The sequence below is a fragment of the Perognathus longimembris genome, chromosome 1, assembly GCF_023159225.1.
Source record: "Perognathus longimembris pacificus isolate PPM17 chromosome 1, ASM2315922v1, whole genome shotgun sequence".
NCBI lineage: Eukaryota > Metazoa > Chordata > Mammalia > Rodentia > Heteromyidae > Perognathus > Perognathus longimembris.
This window is the reverse complement of record NC_063161.1, coordinates 59,240,360-59,259,914: the sequence shown is the minus strand read 5'-3', so window position 1 is coordinate 59,259,914 and position 19,555 is coordinate 59,240,360. Positions and strand designations below refer to the sequence as shown.

Genomic DNA, 19,555 nt, shown 5'->3' with positions numbered 1-19,555 from the left:
CACACACACACACACACAGAGTTTGTGAATTTGGTTGAAATGGAATAAAAAAGCTTTAGATTGGTTTAGAAAGGGAGGATGGGGGATGCGGAGAAGTGGTAAAAGAGGTGAATCTGACCAAGGAACATTGCATACAAATATGGATATGTCAAAATGACCTTTCCTTGTACAATTAATTATTCCTAATAAAACATGTGGATTAAGTGAAAGAACAGTGATTCTGAAATGTTTTGAAACACACTCATCAAAATGATGTCATATACTTTAACTCTGAGATTTGATTTCTTTATGTTAAAAAATGAACTACATGCCAATATTTTATGCTAACAGACTTTGCTTTCAATTACAGTGTTAATCCTGCTGAAGGTGGCACCAGACCAACTAGACAAAGGCTGGAGACCATAATCATAATCTGGGTGTTAAGTTACAGAACTCTGAACATATTGATGCTTCTAATGTTTTATAGATTTTAATAATACATATGTGATATAAAATTATTCATAAACATTTTTAGCCATCTGTATCTTGGTGGTCTTTTTAATAAAAGAGAAGAAAAATCCTAAGCTTGAATTACTTTAAATTCCCACACTAAGTCAAAAGAAATCTAATTTAATAATTTTAATGCAGAGCCCTGAAATAGAACTCTAATTCTATAATTCAGATAATTTTATCAAAGATTCTCACTGCTTCTGGACTCAAATTGAATTACTGGTTTAATGCCTGTTGCATGGATTTTTGTGGCAAGAGAATGACTGGTTAGAATGCAACAAGACATGAATTATCTCCCATTACAGTTTTGTAAGCTAAAGCACATTTGGCATTAGTTGGTCAGGCATAAGTGAAATGTGTTCTCAGACACCAACCCTTTCCAAATCAGCCAGGAAAACACAAGCTTTGTTACACATATTTACTGTGTCAATTGTGATAATTTCACTTTCAAGTGACTGCATGTCTCATTGAAGCTGGCTTAAACAAGGAAGAGTTCTGAATTTTCCCCATTCTTCTTACCTGTTTAGGAAATGTGCGAGCAAAGCCTCATAGCACAACTTTTCAACTATATTATAGGAGGAAGAACTTGTCCATGAATTAATCCATTTGAAATATGTCTGAAAAATTTAAAAATAAATTTTAACATCTTAATATGCTGTAAATCTCTGATTTACCAGAATGGAGCATGCATGTGCACGCACACACACACACACACACACACACATTTATACATAATTTTTCAATAAAAAGTTGATTTTTTAACAGAAAAATCTCTTGCAACTATTGAATTGTCTAATCAAAATAGACTTAGTACACATCCAAATTATAATCATAGTGTCTTAAGATTGAAGTAAATGTTAACATTTACCTCTTGCCTAAATTATATATTTATGTGTACTTGGAGAATCAAGATATAATAAACTATCTATAATTAAAAACAATATCAGGCATTATTTAATTTTTGTTGCTGGCAATAGCATATTTAAGAACCTTGCTGCAAACTCTTATTATGATTATTGATCATTATCATACCTTAAAACTTTAAAAATGTCAGTTAACACAGTATGTAAGTCCTCAGATGTCATATAAAACAACTACATTCATAAATCTAAAATATCATTATTTCTAAAAAGTTCCAAGGGAATCATAACCCTAGACTTTTGTTAGCAATAGCAGTGTGCCAAATTCCAAATTGCCTAAGAAATTTGCTGACTTGTAAATCTGGTCCTAATGACATACTAGTATGGGTAGTGTTAGAAAAACTTTATTAAATAGCTAGTAAATGTCAAAATAAGTTCTAAGAAGGATATTTATAGCAATAAAAGCCAATTTAAAGAAAAAAGAAAGGTCTCAACCAATCCAACTTGCAGCTCAAGGTACTAGTAAAGGGAACAAAGTAAGCCAAAAGTATTAGAGAGCGGAAGGAAATAATGAACAGTAGAACAGAAAAAAAAAGAAAGCAGTACTACAAAAACAATAGGAAAAAAATCCCTGTGATACTAACAGTTGTTTGTTTGTTTTTTTAAAGAGGCAAAATTCTAAATCATTTAGCTAAGATAACTGAGGAAAAAGAGATAAAAATAAATAAAATAAGGAAAAAGGAGACAATACTATGCCATAGAAATAGAAAAGATCAGTACTATGAAAAATCACATCTCCCAAAATTGGATAACCTAGAAGAGATAGATAAATTTCCAAAAATATAAGCCTTAAATGGTTGAATTAGATATAAGTAGAAAATCTGAGCAGACTAATAACAAAGAATGATTTTGAATTAGTAATAAAACCTTCCATCAAGAAAAGCTTATGATCTGATGATATCTCTGGTGAATTATACCAAGCATTTAAAGATTTAACACCAATCATTCTTAAATTCTCAAAATAGTTCTCAAAGTTTGAGAAAGAAAGGTAACATTTCTGAACTCATTTTATATGGCTAGAATTACCCCCATACTGGACAAAGACATAAGAAAACTATCAGCCAATATTCTTGATGAACACAGATATAGAAAACCACAACAAAATACTAGCAAAGCAAATCCAACATCACATTAAAAGGGATCACACATTGTAATCACATGGGAGTTACTCCTGGAATGCAAGGATGGTTCACGAAGCACAAATAGTAATTTATTTTTTCTTTTTTCTTGGTCAATCATGGGGCTCAAACTTGGGGCCTGGTGATATCCCTGAGCTTTTTTTGCTCAAGGCTAGGGCTTTAATACTTTGAGCCACAGCACCAATTCAAGAACTCAATAAAGGAAAAATGAAAGGGATCCTTGTACAGCAATGAGAGTAATTTTTATATCTTTGTAGCTGATAAAAGACTAAGACATATACTTTGTAGAAAAATCATGATTTTTAAATTTTATGATTACAGAATTCAATCATTTGGATGTATCCTAGTTTATTTAACCAATTTTAGATAGGTGGCAAATCTGGTTACAGTTTTTGTTACTGCAAATTTTTTTATGACAATCTATGTACCTAAGTTGGAGAATTATAACATTGATAACAAAATAGATTAATTTTTACAAAGGATATTGCTAAGTCAAATCAGATGAACTGGGTATGTATTTCCTAACTCTCTTTGTTCAAATGCCCTGAGATTAGTCTTTTAAATGTTCAGAATTATAGAATTGGGTCATGTGTACCTTCTTCTCAGCACCTGACCATGTCTTGAAGCTCAGCCTTAGGTCTGTTTGGGGAAGAATTCAGGCACTCTAGACTGAGACCCTAGACCAGTTCTTGGTAATCCTTCCCACCCCTACCATCTATTTGCACTTCTTTTTCAGTTTGGGTTCTTTTATTTAGAAATTTATTCAATATTAAATTCCTTTTTATTTTTTTTTACTTAGTGCTAGTCCTGGGGCTTGAACTCGGGGTCTGGGTGCTGTCCCTGAGCTCTTTTGCTCAAGCCTAGTTGCCTACCACTTGGGCCACAGCTCTACTTCTGGGTTTTTGAAAGTTAATTGTTGATAAGAGTTCCATTGCCTTTCCTGACCTAGTTGGCTTCGAATCATGATCCTCAGATCTCAACCTCTTGGACAGCGAAGATTATTGGTGTGAGCCACTGGTGTTCAGCTCCTCTCCCCGCCTTGCCTCTCCCCTCCCCTCCCCTTCTCTCCTCTTCCCTTCCCTCCCCTTCCCTCCCTTCCCCTCCTCTCCCCTCCCCCCTTTCCTCCCTCCCTTCCTTCCTCCCTTCCTCCTTTCCTCTTTTCTTTCTTCCTTTCTTCTGTGAGGTAAGTCACTTGGGTCTTTGACACTTTGATTTCTAACCACATGTCTTCCACAGATTTCTTTTTAAGGGTGACTAAACCATTGTAAGTCTAACCTGAATAGCATTCCATTCCTCACTTTCTCTCCACACTGGAGAAGGTGACTCCCATCACCATCACAGTCACCATCTTTTTCACTTTTCCTTCCACTCCTAACTCACAGAAACTATCCTCTTAGCAACCCTGACATTCTTAATGGGAAATTCTCAGCCCTTGGCCAACCTGGCTTTCAATTTTCCCGTCTCAAAAGATGGTCTACTTGTGGAGAGAATGACAGTAGAAACTGGTGGCATTTTTTTCCTCACTCTTTCTTTCTGGCTACTTATTCTCAGCTTCTTTTTCAAGCTTCTCTAACTCCATCTTTCCCTTCACTCTGAGTGTTTCCAAGGCTTCTGTTCTCCCCACACTCTGTGCTGTCTTGTTACCTCCATTATGTCTCTAGATCAGTGAACTTCTAGACCTCAGTGGCCCATCCACTGTAGATGTCTGTACATCTTACTGATATTTATAACTGTCCTCCTTTCAATCTTTGTACTTCTCCCTCTTCCTTCTTATGTTTTCCTTACCTTTGACCATGGTACCAGGTGCCCAAGTTGTCAACTGAAATAACCTGAGAATCTTTGACTGCTGTTTTCTCCATCATCATGTGTATCAGAAATACATTGCCCAAGCATCTATCAGATGACCACCCCTGCAGCCAACCCACCAAGGGACTCTACTTTCTTGTTTGCCTTTTGTCACCTGTGGCTTGCACAAAGCTACAGACATAGCAATGAAAGATATCTTGAATTATGAACTTAATTTTAGAAGGTTGAGAGATATTAAATGATAACGAAAGTGGAATATTGACTTAAAAAATCTTCTGTTATGAATGATTCATTTTAACAAGCCAAATGAGTCCAGTGTTTTTCACATTGAATTGTTTTCTATGAGTATCTCTTTAGAAATATACACAGAAATGTATCTTTTTATAAATCTCAAGAGGCTGTTTCTCTACACTATTTTTAACATTGTATAATGCTATATGGTGAGTAATTTCATGAGATGAGCCTTTGACTGAGATTTCATCTATAAACATTTAATAAAAAATCCAAATAAAGAAAGAGTATAAACTGAAGGTTACTACAATGAAATTCCACATTCTTAGGAACACTCCTCTGCCCCCCTTTCTGTGTCTCTTTGGAACATTCTTACAAAATTCATGGAGAGAGAAGATCTTTAATGTGCTGCAATTACAAAAGGAAGTCCAACTTTCATTTAGTGATTAAACCCTAATTACTCAACATATATGCATTCACAATGAGGCAGCAAAGGATGTGGGCAATTGGGTAGTTCTTTTGAAAATTAAATCCTGATTGTTTCTTTGTCTGTGCTTGCTTTTCCAAGGCTCAACTTTTGCAGCTTTCACTGTAGGCTTCTACAAGCACTATTCACATCAAATATTCAATCTTTCTGGCATCAAATAATTCCAATAATGCAACCCTTTCTTTGTGGTTGTTGGTTCTGAGATTTGAACTCAGGGACTCTTGCTTGATAGCTATAGGCACTCTACTGTTAGAACCACATCTGATAAGCCATATAAAGCATGAAAAGGAATAAAATTTTAATAACAGGGGGTCCCATGAAGAAGATGGGAATCGCTTTGTAAGGTTGAAGTCACACAATAGGTCTGTATAAGTTTCACCTGGTTGGTATGACAACCTTAGCTCCATCCCGCCATTCAGTATGAGTACTCTTATGCTGGGATTAACTGTGGTGAGAGATGGTGGGCCAGTTGAGGAGGTGACTGGAGATTTTTTTTTTTTTTTTGCTGTTCCTGGAACTCAGGGCCTGGACACTGTCCCTGAGCTTCTCTGTGCTCAAGGCTAGTACTCTACCACTTGAGCCTCAGTGCTACTTCTGGATTTTTCTGAGTAGTTTATTGGAGATAAGGGTCTCAGGGACTTTACTACACAGGCTGGCTTCAAACCGTGATCCTCAGATCTCAGCCTCCTGAGCTAGGATTATAGGCGTGAGCCACCTGTGCCAGGCATCAAATTCAGAGACTCCTAAGCTTAGATGTTCTTATAGTTTGGGTCTTATGTGTCTGCTGGAGCCCAATGTAGTAAAGGCTTAGTACCAAGTTAAGCCCTATTGAGAAATGGTACCAGCTTTGAGAAATGGGTATGACTGGATGCTGATGGCTCACACCAGTAAGCCTAGCTACTCTAGAAGATGAGATCTGAGGATCATGGTTCAAAACCACTCTGGACTGGAAAGTCTGTGAAATTCTTAACTTCCATTAATCACCAAAAAAAAAAACCTGGAAGTAGAGCTATTAGTCAAGTGGCAGAGTGCTAGCTTTGGATGGAAAATGCTAAAGGACAGCACCCAGGCCCTGAGTTCAAGTGTCAGTACCTGAAAAACAAAATTGTGAGCTAAAAATGAACCTTTTCTCTTTATGGGTTGATTGCTTTAGGTATTTGTCTTGGTGACTGAAGTATAATGCAGACACTGTTTAGCAATGAATGTCTATAGGCTAATCCCCCCTGTGGACATAGAGTGTGAAGTAGAACAAATGGAGAGGCATTATTAACCAAGTTCATCACAGTTAATGTATTAAATACAACATGTAATTGTCCTTGAGCATTCAGATTTTGATGTTGACTTGATAGGGTACAAAATGAACTCATTCACTTCAAACTTAGGGAATGTTTAGGTTTCCAGAATTCCACTGGTCTTTTGCTTTTTTTTTTTTTAGTTGCTAGAGATTCCTTTGACCTTGGTGAAAGTCAAGAGAGAGGAAACATCATTTCAAGAGGCACAACTTAAAATGAGACCACATGAAATAGTAGCTTTCTGTGGAATGAAGGCAGGGAACACTGAGTGGGAATATATTGGTGTTTGACCTGCTGGTCCAGAAGAAATTCTTGTGTTCAACTGTGCATGGATGTAATAGACTCAATGAAATTAGGCCCAGGACATGATCAAGGGAATATCTTCTCTGTTTACCTAAAACACAAACATTTGTCATTACAGGTATGTGTCTGAAATGCTCTGTTAATTAGTGAAAGACTGCTTAAGCTCACATGTGTCTTTCATTTTGTCCAGTTCAAGACATCAAATTGAAAGGCCAGTGATCTCTCTGAGCCTTCCCTCATGGGTCAGGGAAAGCTGGTATCATAACAGGAAGGTATTAGCAATTTAGATAGGGAAGATTTGCTTCCGGGGGCTCTGATTGTCTTATAGCAGATGCTATTCTGTTTTAAAATTACTTATATTGTTAACTAACATGGATTACCTCATGTAATGACAGCCTTGGCATGTAAAAGGAAAACAAGTCAAGTACTTATGCAAAAATTAACTTGCTAAAGTTAGATTTTTAAAAATAACTCTCAGAAAGTAGTTTTCTGCCACTCTGCAGGTGAAATAGGAATGGCTCTATCCCCAAATTTCATTAGTGAACGAACATAGTATTTTCTTTTAGCATAAGTAGCTTATGACTTCTTTTGGTACTATGTCTGCCTTAAGATTTTTAAAATGTTTTCATTTTGTTGTTGTTATTAGGATAAGTAGCTATATAAGTGGTTTCAATTCAAGAGGCCTTAAGGTTTTTAATCAAAGAATATGACTTTTGCCAGGTACTGATGGCTCACACTTGTAATCCTAGATACTCAGGAGACTGAGATCTGAGGGCCACAGTTCAAAGCCAACAGGAAAATCAGTAGGATTCATTATCTCCAATTATCCATTTTAAAAAAAGCAAAAGTGGAGCTGTGGTTCAAGTGGCAGAGCTCTAACCTTGAAGCTCAGGAACGATGATGGGGCCCTGAGTTCAAGCCCTAGGACTGGCACACACACACACACACACACACACACAAATAGAAATTTACAATAAGTAAGTTTGAGTCATTGCCTATGTCACTGAGCTGATGAACTTGGGTTCTCACAAAAAGACAAGTTGGCTCTGCCTAGGAAAGTTAACACTGGCCTTTAATCCTCACACTCTCCCTGCAGTCATGAAGGATGAGAAGAATATAAGGCCAGTGTCAATGTTGATTGCTCATCCCCCTCCTTTTGTGCTTGGTGAAACTCAAACCATTCTTTCAAGGCTGATACAAATGTCATCTCCTTCTGAGAGGCCTCTTCATGAAAGGAATTAACTTTCTTCCCCCTGAGTTCCTTTTGCCCGGGGCCATATGACCTGGGTAAACATCTATGACAAAATTAAGCTGTCTGCTGTGGTTTATGAAGATGGTGAGCCAAGTTCCATCGCCATACATTAGGTAGTGTCATCCCTGACATGGAAGAACATTAATTGGCCTAAATAATGATGCAGAAAATAATGGTATTGGGATATTTTTCAAATGAAAAATGCCATGATGTTCCTTCTGTGTTAAAAATAAGACTTTATTTCAAAGAAATAAACATTATCTTCATGTCCCAAGGAGCGGGAGACAGGCATAAAAGGTTCATATTTTATTTAGTTTCTTTGGCTAAAAATAGATAAAAGATTAGAAGTATAATTACCAACACTTTTTTTTTTTCTGGTCCTGGGGCTTGAACTCTGGGCCTAAGAACTGTCTCTTGGCTTCTTTTTGTTCAAGGCCAGTGCTCCATCTCTTGAGCCACAGCACTACTTCCAGTTTGGGGGGGGGGGGGGGGTTTCTTGGAGTAGTTTATTGGAGATAAGAGTCTTTCGGACTTTCCTGCCCTGGCTGGCTCCGAACCTTGATCCTCAGATCTCAATCTCCTGAGTGGCTAGAATTATAGGTGCAAGCCACCACTGCCTAGCTAACAACATTTAAAGTGTCTAGCTGTGTGCCAATAGCTTACACCTGTTATCCTAGCTACTCAGAAGGCTGAGATCTGTGGATCAAGGTTTGAAGCCAGCCTGGACAAACAAATCTGAGAGGCTTTTATTTCCAATTTATCAGCAAAAGGCTGGAAGTGAGGGTGTGGGCTCAAGTAGTAGAGTGGTAACCTTGCGTAGGAAAAGCTAAGGAATACAAGGTGCCAGGTTCAAGCACCAGGACTGGCAATAACCAATCAACCAATCAATAAAATAGCGACTTAATCTGCTTAAGGTCTCCTTGCTCTCCAATTTTATTCAAGAAGGATCTCTTGTTAGGTAGCTCCAGATGTCCTTCATACAGCTCCAAGCAACACCAAAATGTCTGCTTTGGAACACGATGAAATTCAGTTTTTGAGACTTACCTTACAAAATATACATGAGAAGATTTTGGTGTGTTTGTCCTTAACTTTGCTTTGGGCACGAAGATGATACAAAAATGTGCAAGAAATTATTTATAAGACTCCTTTTGGAGGATGATCAAGGCCCATGCCCAGCTTTTTTTTTTTTCTTTTAATGCCTATTAGTTGACATGAGGTCATGCTAACTTTTTGCCCAGGCTAGCCTCAAAGAGTAAGCCTCCTGATATCTGGTTCCTTCAAAGCTGAGATTATAAATGTTAGAACCATCACACCCAGATTTTTGTTTTCTTTGAGACACAGTCTCACTACATAGCCTAGGCTGATCTTGGACTTACTGCCTGCCTCAGGTTCCTGAGTGTTAGGATTACAGGTGATGTTTTGAAAATTGTAAGAAGATCAATCAAGCTAATTCTAATAAATAAATCTATCAAGTCACCAACTTACCATTTTTGTGGCAAGAGTGTTAAAATTTCATTCTTTTAGCAATTTTGAAATATAAAATAAAGCTTACATATCTATCATCTGTTATATGACATCATCTATCATGTGTGTATGTATGTATGTATGTAGGTATATATGTACCTACATACCTATTCATCTATTCAGAATTCAAAGTAATTTTTAGTTGCCCAAGTATTATATAAAATTCTGTATTCTTCAAATAAGTTTGTTTGATTTTCCTGGAAGTGAGTCAAATTTCAAGGTGCCTTGGTCTCAGAAATGAGCAGCTAGTGTAGTGGTATGAGTAATAAAAGGATAAAAACTTGAAAAAAGGGAAATTTTTCATTTTTTAAAGAATGACATGTTTTATTTTCTTTAAAATGTATTTATTAAATGCTTTTGGGGTTTCAAAAGTTGAGATCTCTCTGTAGTCACAAAATGAACATTATAGACAATGGCCACCATCAATCAGACTTTGCAGATAAGCAGAAAGATAAGCAAAATACTTACATATTGTAATACATCCAACAGTGAAGCTGGATGAGATGCTGCTGAAAACATATGACTTCTAATCAAGCAACATTAGGAGAGTTAGGGTGTGTGTGGAAAGCTCTCCAGCAGGGGGAACAGTGTGAAGAAAGTGAAGAGAAACTACAAAAAGAAGATTTTAGTTAAAACTTATGGGTGTTGGGTGCCAGTGTTTCACACCTGTAATCCTAGCTACTCTGGAGGCTGAGATCTGAGGATCATGGTTCAAAACTAATTGGGACAGGAAAGACTTTTTCCTTGGTGAGACTGTTATCTCCAACTAATGATCAAAATACTGGAAATGGAGTTATGGAACAATTACTAGAGCTCTAGTCTCAAGTGAAAAGGCTACAGTATGGTGCCCAGACCCTGAGTTCAAGCCCTAGTACTGGTACATGAATGGATAAATAAATAAATAACAAGAATAGGCCATGAGGGACCTCAAAGATCAAGCAGAGACAAAAATGATATGAAAAGATAGGAACCATGGTGAGGGAGGAACCACAAAATGTTGGGTTTGGGCTGAGGATGGGTTGTCATGTGGGCTCCATTATGGTGTCATGGGAAACTTTGATTAATCAATCAACTTAGTACAATTTACATATGAAGTTTTCTTTTCCTGTCCTATGGGGAATGGACCACAAGGGTCTAAAATAGAGAAGGAGACTGCCTAGGAGGCTGGTACCATAGTCAAAGTCTAGAAACATGAACCATCTGGTCTATCAGGAGAGAGAAGGAAGGGCAGAGTAGTGAGCAATGGCAGTGGGAACAACAGTATCCACTCCTCTTTGTAGGAGAAAGGATGGCTTAAGCCATGGAACAGCTGGTGGCAGATGTATAGAGATGGAGGAGACAGGTGGGTGGGTTAGACAGCACTGGAGCTATCAATAGTGAGGAAAGCATAGATTTTAGGGCTCAGAGGAATTACTAAGCTTAAGAGGCTGGTGGACACTTTTGTCGAGGAGCAAAGCCCTTTGAAAGGGTTCTCTGATGATCCATATGTTTACATTATCTAGCTCCTTATCTATGAAAATTGAGCAGCTTATTGAGGGAGAAAGAATGGAGAAATAAGAGAAGTCATTTTAAATTCAAGCTGGGGAGGTCAATCAATATAGAAAGGGTGGGTGGGTGTGGAGAAGCTGTTGGAGATTTGACCACAGGTAAAACTTAATGTCCTCTCTCTAAGAAAGGTTGAGGAAGACACCTGCTCCATTATCTGATGCCTATAATCCTAGCTGCTACTCAGGAGGCTGAGATCTGAGGATCTCGGTTTGAAGCCAGTCAGGGCAGAAAAGTCTGTGAAACTTTTATCTACAGTTAACCACCTAAAAGCTAGAAATGGAGCTGTGGCTCAAGTGGCAGGAGTTTGAGCAAAAGTGAAAAACACAAAAAAGCTCAGAGACAGTACCCAGGCCCCGAGTTCAAGTCCCAGGACTAGCAATAATAATAATACTAATTAATAATTAGATAAAACGATAGACACATTGTTAAATCTTCCATTATTCATATTTTTACAATACATATTTAAATATGCATAACATTTTAATTAAGTTATGTAAAGATTTTCAAAGTTTTTTTTATAACATAGCATTAGATGCTGCAAAACTCACAGATTCACTTCTTTCTTTATCCATAATACAAATAAATTACCATTAGAAATGTTGAAATTGGGCCTGGCATGGTGACACACACAAGTAATTTTAATTACTTAGGAGGCAGAGCTCAGAAGGATCACGGTTCAAGGCTAGCCCTGGCCAAAAAGGTTAGCAAGATTCTCATCTCAGTAAGCAAACTGTGGTGATTTTGTGCGTCTGTAATCCCAGCCACCTGGGGACATAGGTAGAAGGGTTGTAGTGAGTACCAGCAAAAATGTGAGACCCTGTTTGGTGGAAAGGAAAAAACAGAACAGGCTAGAAGTCAGGTTCAAGTGGCAGAGCTCCTGTCTAGCAAGTGCAAGGACTGAGAACAAACTTCAACCTCACCAAAAAGAAAAAATAAAAGAAAAAGAAGAAAAAGGGAAAGTAAAGAAGAAAGAAAAAAGAGAAAAGAAAAGAAGGAAAGAAAGGAAATGAGATGTTGAAACTAATTAGAGCAAAGAAGTTCTAACAATGTAAAATCATGTCCAACAAAAAGACCTAAGTAGTAGGATCACCTTGCAGAGAAGTTTGAACGTGATCTGAAGTGGCAAAGTCTCTGAAATGAAACCATCTTCAACTCACATTTTCCATTTCTTTTGAATTACAGGTGTCAAAGCAGGAAGGGGCGGGAGCCCCCTGATCTGTGTATCAGTTTCTGCTGCGGAACCTGGTGCTCAGAGATGCTAAAAGGGCTGTTCTAGGGTCCCAGCCAGGACTTTGAAATCCTAGCCGAAAGCTCTCTAGGATGTCAGGTAAAGACACAGTGAGGTGACACGGAGCAGGGATGGATTTATGTTGGATTAGAAATACATATTTTACACAACAGGCTTAGCTCACCTGTAGTCTAGAAAAGCTGGTCTAAGCCATTTTTAGAGGCTAGGCTTTGGGGCTGACACATGCCTGTGGCTCTTTGTTAGTTTTGGTTAGGTACACTCTCTCTGCAGTCCACCTGATAAAGAACAGTGTGATTTATATTGATGTCAGCAAGATGATTGAGTAACAAATTACAATATGCTTAAAAGACAAAGGCAATTAAACATATTACAAGAGGAATCTTTATGTTATGCATATGTTCCTGATGCTAGCTAGCTCTTTAAATATCCGCTTCTCTGACTTCAGAAATGGTGAATAATTGGATATCAAATCCCTAATTGACCATAAGTGGCTCCTAGACGAATAAGTGACACGGTGTGGGCTTTCTTCATATATCAGAGGTCAGAGTTGTATAGAAATAGAATACACACACATGGTCATACATATGTAAGGACATAAAACTACACAGACACACACAATGACATACTCAAACCAGCATACACAGACATACATGCAAACACAAAAACTCATAAGGATACACATACACAGACACATAGACTTGTAATGACACACCTAGAGACACACACAAAAACACAGATACACAAGCAGACATACATATGTAAGGACACATAAAGAGTTCCATATACGCATTGGCAGATCCACATACATAGACACACAGAGAAAGATCCACACACAGACATACACAAACACCTACACATATAAATACACACACATGCACACACCCAGGGCACGTGCGCGCATGCATGCACGCACACACACACACACACTTCAGAATTGCCAGCCTCCAATTACATGATCATATGAGCCAATTTCTTAAAATAAATCTCTTTATTTATATAGCCTGTCTGTATCTGCTTATAAAATCTACTCATCCTTATGAATTTGTTTTATTTATAAACTGTATTTCTGCTTATAGTTAAGTAAGTAGGAGCATTTTTAAGAAACTGGCTCATAAGCCTGTTAGGACAGGATAGTTTTTTTGCAGCATAGACTGCAGGTCATCAGCTGGGACAGGCTGAGAAAGTTTACTCTGAACGTGTGTGTGTGTGTGTGTGTGTGTGTGTGTGTCCTGGGGCTTGCATTCAAGGCCTACCTAGGTGATGTCCTTGAGCATTTTAGCTCAAGGCAAGCACTGTACTACTTACTTGGACCAGAGCTCTACTTCCAGCTTTTTTGTGGTTAGTTGGAGATAAGATTGATGGACTTTCCTGTCTGGGCTGGCTTTGAAACATGATTCCAAAATCTGAGCCTACTGAATAGCTAGGATTACAGGTGTGAAACACAGGCACCTGGCTGAGAGGCTGAGAGATTTTTTTTTTTTTTTTTTTTTTTGGTTGGCTGTGGAGCTTGAACTCTGGGCCTAGGCCCTGTTCCTAGGCCCAGTCCCCCCACCCCCCACCCCCGTTGAGGGGACTGGAACCACCTCCCCCAGATTGCAGGCAGCTGGGAGGATATAAGAGGGCGGGATTTCTGGGAAAAGGCCTGAGGGAGCCCAGGCCTGCGGACTAGAGAGTGGAGCCCGAGCCCAGGGCCTGCAGAGAATGGAGACCAGAGCAGCCTAGCTCTGGGCCAGAAGAGCCTGAGGCCTGCGGAGGGACCTGGAGCCTGAGGCCTGTGGGAAAATCTGAAGCCTTGTGCCTGTGGGAACTGGAGTTGACGCCAGTGGAGAGCAGAGCAGAAGCCGAGAGCGCAGCGGAGGCCCGTGAAGAGTGGATGCCCGAGGAGAACAGACACCCATGGAGAGCGGATGCCCGAGGAGAGCGGAGGCCCAAAGAGAGCCACATGGAAAGTGGAGTCCCTCAGATGGGGGAAAGACCTATGAAGAACAGAGGCCTATGTTGAACAGGAGGCCTGCAGAAAGAAAGAAAGAAAAGAAAGAAACTCACCCCCTGGAGGTGGCAACTGCTCCTAGCTCTGGGGTAGCCCGGGGCAAGGCAGCTGCAAACTGACTAATAAAACTCATTTATCACCTTTAACAGTACTCGGTGTATTTTCTTGCTCTCCAGAATACAACACACACACACACACACACACACACACACACACACGGTGCCAGTGGCTCATACCTGTAATCCTAGCTACTTGGCAGTTAAAAGCCAGCCCAGGCAGGAAAGTCAGTGAGACTCTTACCTCCGGTTAACCACCAGAAAACCTAAAGTGGCGCTGTGGCTCAAAGTGGCACAGCACTAGCCTTGAACTGAAGAGCTCAGGGACAGTGCCCAGGCCCAGAGTTCAAGTCCCAACACTGACTAGAAAAACAAATAAAAAAAACACCCCAAACAACAACACAACAATCTTCCAGAAACAAAGCAATGGTTACCAATGGAATGATACTTTGAAAATATTTGAGTAAACTCCAGATTCAGCAAGGATTTTCATTAGCGTTTCCTTTTGTTCTTCTGGGGAAAAATGTTTTCTATTATTGAATATCACATGTCTGTGAATTTCTGGTTTCAGACTCATTTCCTGCTAGGAACATATGGAAAGGGTAAACGTCTGGAGAAAAACTTGAATGATATTATAAACTGGAAGAGAGAATCTTGAAGTGCTAATGTAGCAGAAAGACTAAAACTGTCTACAGTTAGACTTTATCAGCCCTTTTGCTTATGCTATACTTTTTTATATAAAATAGACAAAAAAAGATGTAAAAAGCAGATCTTATAAAATCCTGTTGCTTTCTGTGTTTATATTTCACTGTTGGTATCAATTTACTATTTGCAGATGCTAAGTATTATTATGTTTTGAGCACAGAGAAATTTCATGTGCATAAAGTTACAGAGAGCCAGATTGGTGGATGTCTATGAATTCGTGGAGAATTTTCTTTCGGAATCTTGGAGCTGAGTGACAAGTCCCTAAGCTTGGGGCTGTGCCTCACCACACACTCTCAAATGTTGTGACTCTGAGATGTTAGAAGGGTACTTTGGTCATGGCCAAAATCAAATAGATTGAAGTGATTGCTTGGCCAATCAGGCATAAAATGTGCTATTAGTATTTGATTCATTTAGTCTTCAGTTGTCTACTTTGCTGTGATAATAAAGATATGGTCTTTCCTTTCTATGTTTGAAATATAGGCCTACAGAGAACAAAACATACCAATGCATGGCCAGTTTTCATCACCATGGCTGAAGCCCAAGGAGAGGGCTATTGTGGTTAATGTAGGAGCCAGAGGCTGGAGCAAGTGGTACATTGGTGTGAGGCTGCTCAACCCAGGCAGACACATGCACAGAAGGTACCTGCCTGTTCTCACATTGCAGGATTCCAGCAAATCTCCCCTTTGTGGAGAAGTTAGGCTGTGCTTTCAAGTTCACAAATTAGACAGCTAGTCTAAGTCACTTTGCCCAAGACCTACTTCACACCTACCATTGCCATCTGGTTTTGTGTTTATTGTTATTCTTGGGTATTTTCTTTTTTTACTTGTTGGGATCTGGTGTCACATACCTGTAATCCAAGATATTCAAAAGGCTAAGATTTGAAGATCAAGGTTCAAATTGGCTTTGAAAAATCAGTGAGACTCTTATCTGCAATTAACAACTCAAAAGGCAGAAGTTGGAGATTTCACTCAGCATGAAAGCTAAGGGAGGGCACAAGGCCCTGAGCTCAAGCTTTAGTACTGGCATAAAAAAATAAAATGTAAAAAATAAATCCAGTCTTGGGTGGGAGCTGGTGGTAGCTCATGCCTGTAATCCTCGCTACTCAGGAGGCTGAGATCTGGAGATTTCAGCTCCAAATCAACCCAGACAAGAAAAATCCACGAGACTTTTATCACCAAATAACCAACAAAAAGCCAGACTGTAGAGTGCTAGTCTTGAGCAAAACAGCTCAGGGACAGTGTCCAGGCCCTAAATTTAAGCCTCAGTTACTGAAACTAACTAAATGAATGAATGAATACACACACACACACACACACACAATCAAACTCAGTCTTGTACATTTTGGACTTACTTATCAGTGACTTGCTTCATTAGAAAGAACATAAATGATAGCAATTAATGTGTGAATATGTTTACTAGTTCAGTAGCTTTCCAAAGGAGACCATCAAAGCATTTGAATTTTTGAGATGAGATTGGCACCCAAAACTGAAGTGAACAGAGAGGAGGAGAAAGTGTGTGAGCCGAGTCTGGCTGGCTCTGAATTGATCTGGTATGGAGTTTGCCTGCAGTTGGGAGCCATTCACAATTCCGGGCAGATGGTCACCAGTGCTTTTATGCAGTCCTGGGTATTTATCAATTAGGGTTCAGCAGTGTTTGCCTGTTCTCATTAGGTAATTACATTAAAAATATGCCTTATCGCAGGAAAGCAAAACCTAATTACTCGATCTTGATTAAACCTTGTGCTGGAGGCTAACCTCTTGACCAGTGACAGATGACCATGATAAAGAAAAAGCAAGTCAGAAAATTCATCTGTAGCTTGACAATGATGAGTGAGCATCCACCAGTGAACTGATCTAGATAATGTGCCGCCTGTCTCTTTGTTTCGCTGTCCCCTAATCTTAGTGGGAATAAATAATATCACTTGTGTGGAGATAACATATATTGGTGACAACCACAGTGTCTCTTGGCTACCTACATGCAAGTCTGGATTTGTCTATCAAGAGCTCCTAGATGGGAGTCAGAGGCTCATGCCTGTAATCCCAAGATACTCAGGAGGCTGAAATCTGAGGACCACTGCTCAAAGCTAGCTTGGGTAGGAAAGTCTCAAAATCATCATCCAAAAGCCAAAAGTAGAGCTGTGACTCAAATGGTAGAGTGCCAGTCTTGAGCAAAAAAGCTAAGGGACAGCACCCAGGCCCTGAGTGCAAGCTGCAATACCAGCGCTCTCTCTCTCTCTCACACACACACACACACACACACACACACACATACACACACATACACACACCCCTCTCCTTTCAGCTTTGGAAATGATTTATTTTGGCTTATGATTTTCTCCAGGAGGGTAAGAGTCTCGTGCTTGCTTGCTATTGCTTTCTCAGCAATAGTAGCTGTGTTCCAGTACCACATGACACCCAAGCTTAGGAAACTCCCAGAGACAGAACAAAAACCCGAATGCATACTGCGTAAATGAGGTATAAATGTAGAATGTGATCTGTAGTGAATGTAACCCGGGTCATTGGGGATGAGAGCATAGCATTTAGAATGTAATATTCTGTACCTATTGTCACTGCAGGCTTAGTGACCAATGTGAAATATTAATGACCAAAAAAAAAAAAAATCCAAAAGGTAGATTTGCTACCACCCCTTGAAGCCATTTCCATTTATTCCAGGTGCCAGACACTGAGCTACCTGTTTTGTTTTTTACTGATTTTATTTACTCTTGTCTATAGTACACAGAAGATCAGGACAGCTGGGTGCTGGTGACTCACGCTTGTAATCCTAGCTTCTCCGGAGGCTGAGATCTGAGGATGGCAGTGCAAAGCCAATGTAGATAGGGGGAAAAAATCTATGAGACTCTTAGATCCAGTTAGTCAGTAAAAAGCCAGAAGTGCTGGTGTGGATTGAGTGGTAGAGTGCCCAGCATTGAGTGAAGTAAGCCAAGAGAGAGGTTGAGGTCCTGAGTTCAAGCCCCAGTATTGGCATGTGCACACACATACACACATGCATACAGGCACACACAAATGCACACATATTCACACATAGGTGCACACATACATACATGCACATTCTCACAGAACAGAATGAGCCTCAGGAAGGAAGTGATGTCTGGACAGGAGAGAAGGCAAAGAGGGAAAAATGAGAGGAGCAGAAATGTGAGCTGTCTTTCAGCTGAATCAGGCATAAATTACATTATCAGCTTTGAGCAGATTTGAACTTGCGTTGTCTGTGTGTTTGGTGGATTGTGGAGAAATAGTCTTCTTTATCTTTCTCCTCTTTTGAAACAGGCCCCTCAGAGAATAAAAGGCACAGATCTAGTGCGCCATGGTGAAGGTATTTTATTCAGAACTGCACAGCAGTACTGATGGCAAAACCTGAGCTGCAAGTTTCCCTGACAGAGGGGAGGGCAAGGTCAATGAGTTCTATGCCCACTCATCATGGGATCTAAGTCAGTTGAAGTCAGCAGGCAGCCCTGTTTACTGTGCACACCAATCTGTACCATGAGAAGAGGAGGTGGTGAGTCCACTGAGGTGAGTGCAATAATGCAACCTACCTTCCAAAGCTATTGCAAGGAACCTCATCAACCAAACGCCTCCCCTTTCCTCCCAGACACGACCGTGTCTGAGGGCAGGGGGAAAAATGGAAGAAAAATGGCTCCTGATGAGAAATGAATTCTGAAATGTCAAATTGAGTGACTCCTTCCTTTTAATTTTATAATGGACTTTAATAACATTTTGTATTTCAAATGCAGCTCTGAAAGAGTCATAATGCATCTTTTTTCCCCTACCAAGGACTAGAGGCATGTCCAGAGCATACTCTATCTCTTGGCTAGTTACTTTTATTTGGAAGCAAGAGATTAACAGGCACTTTCTGTCTCCTGAGCTCATTGACCTACAATTGTCTGCACCTGTGAGCTTGAAGAAAGACGGTTAATGAAATCAAGGCTAGAGGAAGTATAATATTTCACCTCGCCGCCAACAACTGCATTTAAATAATTTAAAACTTCCCAAACATTAAAATATAAAGAAATTCCCTCAAGTGAAAGGAACAAGAAAGGCTACAAAAAGAAGACAGAAGAGAAAAATGACAGCCCCAATATGAGTGCCTCAGAATACCTTCCTGACACGTTAATAATACATTTGTGATTACCTCCTGATGCTCACTTAAGCTCACTGAACTTAATATGGCATATTTTGCCCTTGTAATGCTGACTAGTAAATATTTTTACTTCTTTCTTTCTTCCTTTCTTTCTTTCTTTCTTCCTTCCTTTCTTTCTTTCTTTCTTTCTTTCTTTCTTTCTTTCTTTCTTTCTTTCTTTCTTTCTTTCTTTCTTCCTTCCTTCCTTCCCTCCCTCCCTCCCTCCCTCCCTCCCTCCCTCCCTCCCTCCCTCCCTCCCTCCCTCCCTCCCTCCCTCCCTCCCTCCCTCCCTCCCTCCCTTCCTTGTGTGTGCACGCACCCAGTACTGAGGCTTAAACTCAGAGCCTTGTACTCTCATTTGGCTTTTTCATTCAAGGCTGCTGCTCTACCACTTGAGTCACACTTCCACTTCCAGCTTTTTGCTGGT

At 39.7% G+C, this 19,555-nt stretch overlaps 1 protein-coding gene across 1 annotated transcript in view; it reads left to right on the top strand.

The window, feature by feature from the left end:
• Positions 1 to 18,428: 18,428 nt before the first annotated feature.
• The window catches only part of LOC125349119 (glutamine amidotransferase-like class 1 domain-containing protein 3, mitochondrial), a 48,791-nt gene continuing 47,664 nt past the window's right edge, over positions 18,429 to 19,555 (top strand). The window contains exon 1 of the mRNA XM_048342935.1: positions 18,429 to 18,521. Within this exon, the coding sequence (XP_048198892.1) occupies positions 18,429 to 18,521 (93 nt within the window). The remainder of the gene's footprint in view (positions 18,522 to 19,555) is intronic.